The sequence below is a fragment of the Egretta garzetta genome, unplaced genomic scaffold (genome assembly GCF_000687185.1).
Source record: "Egretta garzetta isolate BGI_Z169 unplaced genomic scaffold, ASM68718v1 scaffold397, whole genome shotgun sequence".
Classification (NCBI taxonomy): domain Eukaryota; kingdom Metazoa; phylum Chordata; class Aves; order Pelecaniformes; family Ardeidae; genus Egretta; species Egretta garzetta.
Genome location: NW_009260493.1, coordinates 6,053,031 through 6,066,268, shown reverse-complemented (window position 1 = coordinate 6,066,268; position 13,238 = coordinate 6,053,031). Strand labels below are relative to the sequence as shown.

Sequence of the window (13,238 nt, the reverse complement as noted above, 5' to 3'; positions counted from 1 at the left end):
TCCAAAGTCAGAACCATTTCATTTTGAAAAGCTCATTCAGGATATTAATACGTTCATTTTCAAATCATATAACTTTATGTTATAACATGTCAGAGCAAAGCACATTGTGTTGGCATAACAACTGGAAAAAAATATTATTTATTCAATATTTTAAGTCTTGAGGGGAAACTACTGCTCAAAGAGATCAAAGTGTCTCCTCTTCTGAATGTAAAAAGCCTACTTTCACACTTGTAAAACGGTGTATGAAGATAGAGGAGGCAGTTAAAGTCTGCTGGGTATCTACAGACTTCACCTGCTCGCCTACACTATGCATTTGTAAGGAGTCGGCTTCTAACCAAATATGTACATCAGCAGTGCCAAGAAAATTATCACAGCCCAAACAACCCTGATGATACAACTCAACTTGAACACTTTGCATGCTGTTCAGTAAAAGTTCCCCTGGAATTAAGGAAGTTAAGATTTTTGTTACCCAGTAACCTGCTGATTTGTTTGCTTCAAGTGTACAAATAGTAAAATGTAAAGTGTCCCACCTTCTCCCTGAGCAGTTTCAGGCATGCGTGAAAGGCACCATCCTGTCCCTGGTGAGTGACACCTTGGTGCTCAACCTCTCTTCCCCCAGGCCCCCCCACACCACCTCTGCTATTAGACTAGAAAAATGGATCAGGATTTTCCAGCTCTACTTTTCTTCCCATCAGCCCATCAAGACCAATTTCCCATTTTGTTTGCTTTGCACCATCACCCCTGCTTTACGATTCCTGCTCCATTCTACCTATTGCATTGTATTTTCAGTTTTATGTCATGTCCTTTTCCTTCCTTATGCTGCAAAGTTTCTGTCCGCTCTTAGGGCTTTCCAACTGCATTATTTTTCCTGTAAACAGGCAGCTGCCTGAGAAGACTGAAAAGGGCAGAAAAGAGGTGCCTACATCCCATTTTCTAGCCCAGTATTTTAGTCCAAACTCTTCTCCCGGGGAGTTTACAGGAGACTCAGGGGTAGAGTATGCAGTGAAGGCACAGGTGGGAGGGCAGCACCTCAGGCCAAGTGTCAAAGGAAACAGCCAGGAAGAGGAATTTCTCATGCTGCCGCAGCTCCGGTTACCCTCTTGAGGATGCTCCTGCTCCCGGCCTCTCTAAAACAGCAAAAAAAGGGGCACCTGGCCATAAGAGAAGTTGCTCAGCAGCAGTGACCTGACTGCTCTTGGATACAGGAGTTGTAACTTCTGGAAGAAGGGTGAGAGGACAAGGACATCCAGAGGTGATGTTTTTCGTTAGGTGCACAAATGGTCAGGTGCAAAACTCCTGGGCTGAGGGGTGTCCTTTCCCAGAGCAGACTCAGAGGGCAGCTGCCTGCCCAGGGAGTGCTGAGGCACTGTGAGACCTGGGGGTTTTGTCCTACCCTCTGCCACCACCGCTGCTGTGGGCAGCAGACAGTGCCTGCCAAAGCTCAGCCTTGCTTCCCAAGAGCAGCTGATGGCAGGTGACCGTCCCCTGGGGTGGGAGCATCGCCTGGGCTGGGGGCCCGGGGAGTGGTGACCGGTGGCCACAGCTGTGTCTGGTGGCACCTTGCCCATGCCACCGTCTCCCTTTTCCACCAGGCTCACCCAGGTGTTTTTCCTGAAGTAGTGTTACAAATGCTGTGACTGTTCCAAAGTGGACTGGGTGCACACCCAGCCCGCTGGGCTTTGGCTGCATGGCAAGAAGAGACACGCTTGTTGCAGGATGCTTACATCTTTAGGAGGCATCGCTTAATCACCTAACAGCCAATTTTGTGACTCTCATTTCTACAAAAGAGAAAAAAAAATTAACTCAACATTGGAAGAAAGCCAATATGCACGGAAGAGTCACTACAGGGGTTTTTTTGAGGAACAGTACCCTGACTTCACCTGTCCTTTACAAAAAGCAGCAGTTATCAGTAGTCTGAGACCACAGTGTGCAAACACCTTACCTTTCTAGGGTAAAAGGTAGGAGAAGCTTTGTGTGGGAATAATTGTGACTGTTCCCATATTGGAGATGTTTATTTTCCCTTGTGCCGGTCAGGAGCACTAGAGTAGCTCAGTGTCTTTACCTCACAGTCCTTAAAAATGCCGGAATTAGAGTAATGAGATTGGTCAGAAAACAACGACAAGCAAGTGGTTAAGCTAGTCCCTAATATTTTCTTATCTTCCAATGCTGTGGGGGTTTTTTTGCTGTAACAAAGCAAAAGTATAAATATATTGTTCTAACTGCAGAGCTTTTTCTTAAAAATGTGAACTCCAGGCCAAAGAATCATCACAAGTGCAACACCAAATCCAAGTACACTTGACTCTAGAGAGAGGGCAGTGGAAAGCCAAAAGGATCCAGTCCACCTGTCATCGAATCAAAAATAGAAACGGAGCAGCAGGTTACAGGACATCAAGCTGAGTCTGTGAAAATATTCAGCAATTTGTGAGATCTGTTTTCTCAGCCCCCAAAAATGGCAGTGATATTTTGGCTGTTCAAGAGTTAAAATGTGCTTGTTAGAAAAGAAATGTGTATTTATGCAAAAGTGTCCTTGAATACCACCAGGATCCTGTAACACTTGCTTGCCAGTACTATTTCTCCCTTTTTCAGCTCCTCTATCAGCTGAAGGAACACCAATGAACACTATGAAAGGGTTTGTAGGAAGCTACACACCGTCCGCTCTTGAAAACTCCTTCTAACTGGCAATTTTCTGAGCAATTTTGTCTTAAAAGAAGACCTTGCTACCCCAAACAGGCAAAAGGAACCCACATTTCCCTGCCTATCTCAAGCAGAGGAAGGACAGTGCCTCTATTTACAGTCAGCAATGATTTGCGAGAGGCCAGGCTACCCACAGGGAACGCACTAAATATGTGACTGCTGGGAAATGAAAATAAGTGCCTGCCTTCTGTGTGAGAAGACCCCTGAGCTAATTTAGAGACCAGAAGGAGCCCACCCATGCCAGTGCAGACCTCACTGTAGCTTATGAGCAAGGTAATTAGCTGGGACAGTGTACAATAATAATGCAGCTTTACTACTCTGCTATTAAAGCTAACTCCATTTTGAGGCAGCATGACTACCTCTTGTATTGCACCATCTAAACATGTTCTGAATATCCTATTGCTGACCGCAGCCATAGGGAAGCCGGTGGACTTCATTAGCGATCCAGGACTAAGAGCGTCTCCAGGTTCCCGCCTTCCTGATTTTACTCCCTCATGCATTTTCCAGTTTGCAAAAGTGTAAACACTGTCTGTGCTTCACACATAAAGAAATAAACTTCCTTGCTTAGCTGTACGTTGAGCCAAAGTTTTGAACCACCAGATCTAGTCTTTCCTTAGCCTGCTGTGTTTCGTGGTCCGAATGGTGCCTTCAAAAAAGAGCCGTCACGCCTTGAAAATAGATTGTGAAGTCTACTTCCCCCATGACACATACAAATTTCAGTGTTTCTGGGGTATGTGGTTCAAAACATGGCAAAACATTCACAAGGACGTTCTCATGTTTTTATTGATCTGGTACCTCCAACCGCATGGACTCTCTGGGTCACATTTTTTGAAAGCAACCCCAGAGAGTTCAGGAGTACTTCTCCTGGTCTAACCAATTCTCCAAATTTTCCTCCTGGCTTGAAGCTAAATACACAACTAGCACTGGAAAGAAAAACAAATGTTTATTGCCAGCTCGCAGACACCAACAATTATCTACAGGTCCTTGCTGACTGATGGTTTTAACACATCGGCCACTGCAGTGAATCATCCAGCAATTTTAGGAAGGATAGTTTAAATTCAAAAGAAACAGGGAGGAGGTAAATATGTAACAGACTAATATTTTGCTCTGCTACACTTTGTACCACCAAGGGAAAGAAACACAAACCCTGTAGTTCTAGCTCCAGTCTTGCAAAGCAATTCTTACAAAAACTAAGATCTGCCGTGGCGGTGATTCATCTCTGTGTTGTACTTAATGAGAATGTTTCTAGGCTGAGTTTGCAGAGCTCAACCAGTTTTACGTCTCTCTGATTAAAGGGGAAGAGCATTATTTTGGAAACAGAGCTGAACTCACTTAGGTTTCTCAACCTGACGTTCTTCATCAGGGTGTGGTGAGCTCTGCAGAGCACATGCTTCACTTTGGAAAGGAGCTGCCTTGGCCAGGTTTTCATTTCATTTCATTTTGGTTTGTTCTCCTCAAGAAAGTTTCCTTGTGAGAGTGAGCATGTCTGCAGCAGAACACATGTTCTCCTTACCTTGAATCTTAAGATGGCCCATCAAAGTCATTAACCCACATCTCAATTTATCAGCCAAAGGGTTATGAGCTGTTCCGGGGAAGGCAAACCACTGTCATCCAGGACTCATCCAGGACTCTGGATTCCCCGTGTTACCTGTACAATATTGGACAGTGTCTTCTGGAAATCATGACTCTGTAACGTGCCACCTACAGGAAATTTCTGGGCTCTTGTTGAAAACAAGTGAACATTGACACCTCTGCAAGCGTTTGGTGATCATGTGAGCTGACATTGAAATACCAGCATGCATGTCTTTGTATACAGCCAAGATAAACCAGAAACTATTAAAAGCAGTTTCTTATGAATAAACTGTATGTGCAGACTGAAAGCTATTGACTGAAAATAATTTCAAAGGAAGGCTATACAAATGAAGAAAATCACATATTAATCATGGATAATTTATGAACAGAATAAAATGAGGAAAAAATATCAAAGGCATGATTGGATGTATATTGTTCCCTGAGAGTCTATCTTCACTGCATCTGGATCGTTCTTAAAACAAGTGTGTTCTCTGAATATCTTTCCCATGGGGAGTCAATACTGGATGTTTTTCTTTGGTGTTTTTTTTTTTTTTTTTTTTTTTTGTGTGAGTTTATATAATTTGGAGTGGAATACAAGATTTTTGGTCCTTCTATTTGGCATCCTTTTTGGTAACTCTGTTATTTTTACCCTAGCATTACTTCTTTAGAATTCATTGGCAGTTAATATGGATTTCTCATTTAATAACAAAGTGTTATAACATGCAAGCCATTTTTATGTGAGCAGGAACCAGCTCTTTTTTACTTAAGAGACAATGGAATCAGAGAATGACCTATTTACATTCACACTAAGATAATGTCATTGCAAAAGTTTCTCGGTGATTAGTAGCAGGTTCCATATAAATTAGAAAGATTAGGACTTTAGGACAATTACCCTATAATAATGGTTATAAATGACAACAGTAAGGAAAAGAACCTTTATGCATAGTCCATCTATGAGTGAAATACAGTATGTATTAGCGGAAACAGTGTCTTGACCATAGCTAGTGCTAAAGTGGTGGCTCAGTTTGGCTTGGTGAACTTTAACTCGTTTAACGCAAAAAAATATTCATTCCCCACCACTGACTTCACTCACAAATATGTACAGGTAAAGCCTGCATCCAAGACTTTATGTACTTTTGCAAACATCTTCTCTTACTGAGGCAAGCAATTCCATTTAGAAGCTATTCTAACTTGAATTTGAGGGGAGGAGCTGTTACATCTTGAGGGAGTTGTTCAAATTCATCTCATCGTAAGCTCAGGCATGTACAAGCTTGACTTAGAAGCTGGCTTCTGCAAGTCTTGTATTAATGAGGGCTGCTCCCTGATGCTTACTTAGCGCTAGGGAGGCAGAAGTGGCAGAGGGCGTAGAGCCGTCATCAAAGGGAGCACCAAGGGAGTAAGTTAGCTATTAAAAATAATGTGCACACAGTGCCTCAAAATTAAAGGTTTGCTCATGAGAGAGTCAGGGAGTACCCCTATCTCACATTATCTTCAGAAGCAGTTGCATACTTTGAGAATATCTTGGGATTAAAGCTCAGTCATACACTTTAATACTATAACTTTTTTCCTCCTTTTTTTTCCTATTTATTTTAAATTAAAACAGGATTACTTACACTTGGATGTGTACATGGGGGTTGTGATGGTCTGGTAAATAAAAGATGTTCATTATTGGTTATTATTATTGATTAATCAGTACATATACATAAGCTCAGTTAACCAGAGTAGCAAGATGTACCTGCTCCCTAACTACCCCTGAGTTAAAGGTGGGTTAATATATTTAATGTGAATTAAACAGAATCAATTCCCATGATAACACAGGCTATGAACTAGGACTTTTAACCAAAAAAGCAGAGTGGAGCTTTTCCAAAAAGTTCTTTTTAAGTTTTATATTCCCAGGGCCATTTGAGGCTGCAGAATACTGGATTTACATCTCATTACCATATGCACCAAGTATTGTTCTCACTCTTGATCCGCAGTTTTCATGCTGTGAGCAAACTTTGTTCTGAAACCTTGCTGAAAGTCGCTTTTTGCACTAGGGAGTTTCTCTCTGAAAGAGAGCAGCTGTGAATCTGGATCTAATTTTCTGTTAGAAGCAAAACTTCAGCATTGCAAGAGAAAAACCCCAACATATAAGCAGAAATGGTACTTTGCGCTCATAAAATATATCATAAGCTCTATTTACTCTTCTTGTGAATGGAATAGCTTTTACACAATGCATCCTGAAAGTCTTCATCGCTTGCTGCTTATTGCTGATGGGGTTGTTAATGAACTGCACAGAGAATTTGGGGCCTGATTTGGGCACAGTGTGCATATTCAACATAATAGGTGATGTTAGATATGTTCAATTGCAGTTTAGTACTTCAGCAAAAATGTGTGTGATCTGAAGTGTTATTTAGTACCACTAGAAGAAAGTCAGAAACCTCTGGGACATAGTCACTCCACAAACTACCTTGAGTTCCTAGGAATTTTGACTGATGAGAGACTTTGTTCAGAGCCGCTCAGAACAATGCAAGCTGTCAGTGAGAAGTGATACGGAAGTGTAGAAAAAACAGTGTTTTGAGAGTTTTGTTTCTTTTCCGACGTAACTCCTTTCCTACCGAAGCAGCCTGACTGTTTAACCCTACAGTGGAATTAAAAATCCATCTCAAAGCCCTTATCTGCGATCAGACTATGGAGAGGTTATTATAGCCCTGATGTATCAGATTACCCCAATAAGCTAGAGGAAGAGGTGAGGTGAAGATAAATGAGAGTTTAGCCACAAGTTTCCACACGTTTTCAACAGAGATGCCTCCTCTGTGTGTGTGTGAGTGAGTGGCATCCTCTCAAGGACTTAAGGTCCTGATGCTGCAAAGTATTGAGGATCTTCACAAAGTCCTCAACACCAGCAGCTCATATCTCCTGATGGGTAGATGAGAACCCTCCACACAATTGCTATTTTTCCACCCAAATTAACTGTAATTATTAAAGGAAGGTTGGCTAATAAACAGTGGGATGCCATCTGCAATTGCCCTCTGTAGAATTAATTGCTGAAAGAGCATAACTATTATTCAGAAAAGAGTCTGATTAAATGAATCTGCCACTAAACATTTAAAAGGACAAAGCCTAAAATTACAAGGGAAAGCATGTTAGTGATTGCAGGTGAGGAATGAAAATTGCCATGGTAATTAAATGCTCTGGCCTTGATTCCCTTCTCTTATACCTCTTTAGTAACAATGGGGTGTCTCCTACAAGCTGGGGAAAAATCAAATTTGTTCCTTCTTTCTTGCACCGGAGTTCCTTAAAAGTACTGTTGCTGTGATATTTTCATTACCATATACCTTTAATTGAGCCTGTATTTTCTAGCATTCTAAGTTTTGAATCATGATGGAATACTCTATGTTATTGAGTAACTAATCTTGTAATCTCATTTCTCACTGGTTAGTCCCAGGTAATGTTACACTTTTGGGAGACTGATGACTTTGGAAATTATGTGCTTCTCTATACACTGTCATTAAAACTACAGACAATCACCATATATAACTGTTTCATGCTATGATGCAGAAGGAACAGCAACAAGCTTTCGTTTTCAGTTCACCCTCTGTCAAAAGAGTCAAGGTTTGCCCTGTAGCCCCGGCAATGCACAGAGCATAGAGCTGGGCTCCATCCTGGGCATTCCCATGGGCTTCCTTGAACTCCCCCACCTTTGTTTCCAAGATGCAAGGACACTTTTCCAAATCTACTCGAATTCTACTGAATGCTGAAAGCCTTTAGGTGCAGAACCTTGATTTCAGGGAAAGTCTGCAGTAAGGGCCCTGTGGCTTGAGCTGGTCCCTGTTTCAAAAGCACAGTTATTTGCTTGCTTCATTTCTACCCCTAGGTGCAGACACCCTCAGATGCCAAAGAGCCACTGGGACAGCCTGCTTCTCCTCCCAGGCCCTGCTGAGAGGGGCTGTCTCCCAGCCCATCCCTCTGGAAATATCCCCGTGTCACTCAGCTCAGGACACTCGCTTCAGCTTGAAGCAAGCGAGGGCTTCCCCACGCCTGGGATTAGGTGCTGGCTGTCAGATGCCATGGGAACGTGGGGGAAGGCAAAACAGTTTTACGTAGGCAGCGTGGCAATGGGGAAACTCAGCGTCTGGTCTGTCCTGTGCCCCAGGTGGGATGAGTCACTGGTCTGCTGGAGAAGTTTGTTTTCCAGAGGGAGAGCTGTGGGCCCAGCGGTGCAAGTACCAAGAGAGGTCCTTTGCTGGTGGGAGACTGCTCCCAACCACACCACGTCCCTCGCTGCTGTAGCATTAGCTGGGGATTTTCAGCAAGTCATTTCCATTTTGTTTTTCCTCCAGAAAAATAAATGGTGCTTCTTCATAGCAAAAGATTCTGCGGACTCAAGACCCTGATATAGGCAAAACAGGGAAGAAAATCTGCTCCTCAATGGTCTTACGAGACTAAAGCAGAATATTTCTTTCCTCAAGACATTATTAGCTTTTGCAACATTCCCTTCTTTCACTTGCCCTGCATACTCACCTGCTGCCATATCTGAAGTAATTTTTTGTCTGTTATAATCATAATATAGTAGCCATCCTATCTTTTAGTATTGCATTAATATTCGTGGACCAAAATAAAACTGCAATGAGCTAGAATATAGTTACCCATTATTTGCTTGGGAGACAAGATGCAAGAAGATGTACTTTACACATGGCAAAATCATTCATCCTTCCACTGATCTCCACAGCCACTAAACCCTCCACACATCTTAGGAAAAGGTTGTAATTGAATACTATGATGTGAAAATAACTGAAGAACTGGATTCCAGTTGTCATGTGGAAATGCCTTTTCCTGATTTTTTCCCCCAAGATCTCTATTTGCACCATGCAAATGGGTCAACCACTTCAACCTAAATGTAGAGCCTTAAAGCTTGCCGTTATTTTGATGGCAGCTTTGGTACATGGAACATCTACAGGGTCAGGTGGAACATAAGGTGGGACAAGTGTAGCCATGAGTTTTTTATCTTACTGTGCATTATATTGGGACTGATAAAATAAAATCAGTTATTTTCTCCCAGTGAAACCCACATATGTTTAAACATCTTCAAAGCCTGCAGTGCAACAAATTGCACACTGAAAAAGTGTCTCACGTCTATGAGACACACCTTGTTCAAGAGAGGTTATATAGCCAAAAAGCAAGAAAAGCAAAGGAGTGCTGTGCCAGCTTCATGAAGGGATTTAACCTTTGAGCTTTCTTTGCAAGCTTAGCCATGTCCCAGGCAGATACATTCCACATTGTGCTCATTATCTATCCAACAAGCATGTTATAAGCTTGAGACCTTTATTTGTTCCAAGTGCCAGAACACTGCAGAGCTACAGTTCACATGTCAGTCCCTCATCCTAAACTCCATTCACTTCTAGTAAGTGTCCCAAAGCACACAATATTTTTTTCCTTTCTAGGAAAGCTAGCTTTCTAGCTCTGTGTATTTGAGCTAAATATGCTTGAAAAGCAAAAGACTTCTGATAAAGTCCAGATGAGTGTCATATGATTAAAGCAGAAAACCTGAACTCTTGGAGAAGATAACAGAGTGTATAAACTCTCCATATTCTCACTTTCCACAGAGTTCATAAACTTTGCAAAAGAACTGGAGTGTGCAGATGCTTTCAGAGAAGATAACTGCACTGGTAGAGTTACTCTCCTGGCTTTCCAAAAAACTAAACTGTACGGGCATCTTGTCTTCCCTGTGAGGTTTTGAATTCTGTCAGCTCAAGCAACTATTCAGACACCCCAAACTCCACTGTGCAACCAGTGAAACATTCAACCTTCTTCCCTTCCAAACTGGCTGACCTCAACAATGTTGGCTTTTCATCTTCTGTCTGTGTATATACATATGCTAAACCAAACAGCAGAGATTCAGGGGGAATTACAAACATTGCAGGTGGAGAATTTAATTTGAATTTGCAGATTATATTGAACAACTTGCAAGAGCATTACCATTATATCTGATTATGATAGGATGAAGATGTCAGTAGTGGGTTAAGACAGCTACACCGTCCAAGTCATGTTGAGAATATTTGCTGGCAGCTGCTGGGGTGCACATGTGTATCACGTACGTCAGGGAAACCATCCCCGCAGGAAGACCGAATTTCAGAACCTACCCAGCCTGTGGTAGATTGGGTAGGGAAGCTGAGAGTAAAGCCCAGAGGAAAGGAGATGGGAACTGTGGAATAGAGGGGGGAACTGTGGAATAGAGGGGGGAAAGAGAGGGTTCATCTCAGGAAAGATGTAAAACACTTCTGTCCTCTCTGTTTACATCACGTGTTTTTTCTCTGTGCTCGGGAAGGCATGTAATTACACTTTGCTTATCCAGCCCTGTGTTTAGCTTGGCACAATACAAAGTGAAACATCCCACAGAACATGATGCTGAATGCTTGTTTTCTATGACCTTTCTGGAGCAGTGTGGATAAATGTAATCCCAGAATTATTAAAACCTGATGTTTCAGCACTGAGGCAGGTAGAATCAGGCTCAACACAAGACCTGGATGCTCACAAGCGAGATGCTGTCTCACAGCCTGGTCTTTCGGGTGGAATCCAAGACCAGCATCAGGCACCTGCACGCTGCATGGGAAAAGGCAGGAGCCCCGGAAGTAAAATCCCAACCCCACACCAAATGAGCAAGGACAGAATGATAGGAAAACTGGAGGACAGGATTGGATCTGAACACATCCCACCTCCACAGAGAAGTTGTCTGAAGGAAGGGGCTGGAAAGGATCAGGACAGTGACGTGAGTTTGCATCTTTAGCAGTGAGATCTACAGCCCTCTTACAGGTGAGGGGTAACCCACCCCTGCAATGGCCGAGATCTACATTGTAATGGCAGAATTTAGCACAGGCAGAAGCGTAACCCACTGTCACCTACTCCATGCACGTATTTTTTAAATACAGGCTTTACATATTCTTCCATTGGCTAAATGACTCCACTGTCCCACACATATCTTCCTTTTCCACCTGGAAATTTTGTCCAGGGGGATTTTGAGGATTTGCTTAGGTTTTCTGGGTATTTAGCAAGCTTGACGAGGTCAGATGATAGATGCATGCCCATCGAGAGCCTAATGCAGCACATGAACAGTGTCTCTGTGTCTCTAACACTTTCAGAAACATCAGCTGACTTTCTAATGCGTGTGCTGGAGAATATTCTGCATGTGTGTACTAAGTCCAACATTTCTGTATTAGAAGGGCTGGACTTATTGTGGATGTGATTTGTGGTAACCCCAGACATTGCAGGATAGTCCACACAGAGGATGACCTCCCTGGTTTGTCTGTAGATGCTGTCCAGTGGGAAACTGTGCGTGCAACTGCAGAATTTAAGCATGTGTGAGTGAGGCCGGATAAGGAAGGAAGTGAAATGCCAGACAACCGTGTAGGACCTGGAAGCAAGGTGAAACTTCTTAATATTTTCTGTCCTGTTAAAGCTGTCATTCATGACACAGACAAGGCCTAACCTGGAGATCAGGAGGAGGCCTCACTTCTCATGGAAACTCAGGACTGAGAAGCCCTTTGCTAAGCATCGTGGTCTCTCTCCTGCTCTCCAGCACCACGTACCAGAGGCAGCAAACCGGCTTCATCTACGCCCAGCCACACAGCTGACGCAGGAGCTCTGAGGGCAGGACCAGGCAAGATGCTGAATGGAGCCAGCCTTGTCCTGGAGCGCTACACTCACAGAGACCTGCTACAATTAACTCGTTGCAGCTGAATTTTGTGCACAGAAGGTAGAGTTTGACCATAGATGATAAACTTTCAGGAACAATTTTGAAAAACTGTAATAAATGTTCCCTGAGATTGCTTCAGCAAGTGTTTTTACACTCATTTGCAACACAGGCAGCTGAGATTCTGAGCCTTAGAGAAAATATTCTTCCTTTTAAGTTGAATTAGCATAAATTGTAAGAACGCTTGAACTTTCCTCTTGGCTCAGGCTAAGAGCCCATCACTCACGATAACTCACTTCAGACTGCAGCCAGCAGCAGATACATAGGGGGGAGGGGAGGGAAGAAAAAAAAAAAGCAGCAGGGCACATCTAGAGTGATCCTTCTCTTGGCCTATTCTTCCAGACTCACTGGTTTGCATCTTTTCAAGCTGAAGGTTGCACCTGGGTCAACATGTTCAATAGCGTACATAACCAAAACTCAGTACAAACAAGAAATCCTTTCATCTTTTAAAGCTGTTTTTCATAATCACAAGGAGACTCTTTCACACGACCCACCTACCGGAGCAGGTTCAGGGCAGCATTCTGCAGCCTGACACTCCCTGGGAATATCTTCCTACCATCTTATATGTTTACATCTCCATTTCTTGCTGGCACTCAGGACTGGCTTATCACACTAAGGCCAGGCTTACCCACACAACTTGCTGTTTGGACATTTGATCAGCAGTAGCTGTTAAGTTTTTGGAAAGCGGTGACTAGTGAGAAGAGGCTACTAACTTCTTCTAAGAGAAGAAGAAAACCTTAAACGCTGTAATATTTTCTGCACTGGTACATTGCCACATGTGGTTTTTTGTAGTATGCAGCCCACCATCTAAAGCAACCAGGTCTCTTTCTGCACAGGGGTGAGGGCATTTTTCTTCTTCATCGTGTTAGTCAAAAGCCTTGATGTATTTCAGTGACAGTCCCTATTGCCCAGAATTTCATACATAAATGCCAGGTATTAGGTGATATAGTTAGGGGAGCTGAGGGAAGATGAGCTCAGAGAGGTGACCCGCTGCTTCAGAGACTGCTCCCCGCCACCCCTGCAGGCGCTTACCGTAACCCATGAGGGACTCGCAGGTCCATTCCCCACCCTGGTCAGGCCTCCTGCAGCTCTCCCATAACGACGCTTGGTGCACGTAGGGCAAGGTCTGCGACTCCAGCCAGCCCCTGCCCGCCAGCGCAATGATACCAAAGATGACACCTATGCCCAGGAGCAGGGGTAGGATCCATCTGCACCGTGTGTAGTCGAGGCCGTACTTCACCAT

General features: G+C 43.3%; 1 protein-coding gene across 1 annotated transcript in view; it reads right to left on the bottom strand.

Moving 5' to 3' along the window:
* Positions 1 to 13,238, bottom strand: part of LOC104131193 (p53 apoptosis effector related to PMP-22) — a 14,279-nt gene extending 1,041 nt beyond the window's left edge. Inside the window, exon 1 of the mRNA XM_009644326.2 lies at positions 13,028 to 13,238. Coding sequence (XP_009642621.1) covers positions 13,028 to 13,238 — 211 coding nt within the window. The remainder of the gene's footprint in view (positions 1 to 13,027) is intronic.